Source organism: Colobus angolensis, unplaced genomic scaffold, assembly GCF_000951035.1.
Source record: "Colobus angolensis palliatus isolate OR3802 unplaced genomic scaffold, Cang.pa_1.0 Scaffold18, whole genome shotgun sequence".
NCBI classification, from domain to species: Eukaryota; Metazoa; Chordata; class Mammalia; order Primates; family Cercopithecidae; genus Colobus; species Colobus angolensis.
In genome coordinates, this window is record NW_012114932.1 from 508,802 (window position 1) to 510,433 (window position 1,632).

At 40.4% G+C, this 1,632-nt stretch overlaps 1 protein-coding gene across 1 annotated transcript in view; it reads left to right on the plus strand.

The window, feature by feature from the left end:
- Window positions 1-1,632, plus strand: part of VPRBP (Vpr (HIV-1) binding protein) — a 124,303-nt gene that overhangs the window by 49,174 nt on the left and 73,497 nt on the right. Inside the window, exon 5 of the mRNA XM_011939299.1 lies at window positions 399-512. Within this exon, the coding sequence (XP_011794689.1) occupies window positions 399-512 (114 nt within the window). The remainder of the gene's footprint in view (window positions 1-398; window positions 513-1,632) is intronic.

Here is a 1,632-nt window from a genome sequence, read left to right on the forward strand (position 1 = left end):
TGTATTTTTGGTAGAGATGGGGTTTTGCCATGTTGTCTAGGCTGGTTTCAAACTCCTGAGCTTAAGTGATCCTCCTGCCTTGGCTTCCCAAAGTGCTGGGATTACAAGTGTGCATCACTGGCATCAGCGTTTGAGCTTTAATTTCTATGATTGCTGAGTTGTTTTGGGGGGATTTGGCTTTAAAGCTGCAGAAGAAATTATGTATGATATCATGGCTCAGCAGGATCATAAGTGTTTATAATAATTAAAGGTTTTATTAGTAAAAGTTTAATTAGTTACATACAGTCTTCTTTCATACCCGTTAAGAAAGTAATGGGAATATGTTGAGGTTTTATTAGATGTCCTTAGTTTCACTGGGTTGAATTTTAGATGAACACTATTTCTTTTTTTCTTTACAGCTGGTGAATGCGTACGTGATGACAAGCCGAGAGCCCCCTTTAAACACTGCAGCTTGCAGACTCCTACTAGACATCATGCCAGGGCTGGAAACTGCTGTTGTCTTTCAAGAAAAGGTACTTAGTGAAAAGTAAAGTCATAATTTTATTTTATAATTGAATTATGTTCTATTTGATTTGTGTTTGTGGTTAAAATCATTGTTACAGTTTTTGTTATTCATATAATAATATATGTTATAAAAATCTAAGAGATCCTGACAGGCAATAATAAAATTATTTATTTTTTATTATCATTTTTAAAATTGAGATGGGGTCTTGCTGTATTGCCCAGTGAGCAACTGGGCTCGAGTGATCCTCCTACTTTAGCATTTCAGATTGCTGGGATTATAGTCGTGAGCCTCTGTGCCCAGCCAAAAATTTAAAAATAGTTATTTTGATGAATACTTGTTGCTTGGGTGCTACAGTATTTTTTTTTTTTTTTTTTTTTGAGATGGTGTCTTGCTTTGTCACCCGTGCTGGAGTTCTGTGGTGCAATTTCGGCTCACTACAACCTCTGCCTCCTGGGCTCAAGCGATTCTCCTGCCTCAGCCTGCCAAGTAGCTGGGATTACAGGCGCCCACCACCATGACCAGTTAATTTTTGTAATTTTAGTAGAGATGAAATTTCACAATGTTGGTCAGGCTGGCTTCGAACTCCTAACCTCAGGTGATCCACTGCCTTGGCCTCCCAAAGTGCTAGGATTACAGGCGTGAGCCATCGCGCCCAGGCAGTATTTTAAATTTTATTTTATTTACTTTTGTTTTCTTTTTTTGAGACTGAGTCTCGCTCTGCCGCCCAGGCTGGAATGCAGTGGTGCAGTCTCAGCTCACTGCAACTTCCTTCTGGGTTCAAGCAATTCTTGTGCCTCAGCCTACTAGGTACCTGGGATTACAGGTGTTTGCCACCATGCCTGGCTAATTTTTGTATTTTTGGTAGAGATAGCATTTCACCATGTTGGCTAGGCTGGTCTCAAACTCCTGACCCAAGTGATCTCGTCACCCTCCTTGGCCTCCCAGAGTGCTGGGATTACAGGCGTGAGCTGCTGCACTTGGCTGTTATAGTATTTTTTTAAATCTTGAGATTATATGTTGTGTGGGTTTTTTTTTTTTTTCTTTTTCTTTTTTTGAGACAGAGTCTTGCTCTTGTCACCCAGGCTAGAGTACAGTGGTGTGATCTTGGCACACTGCAACTTCCGCCT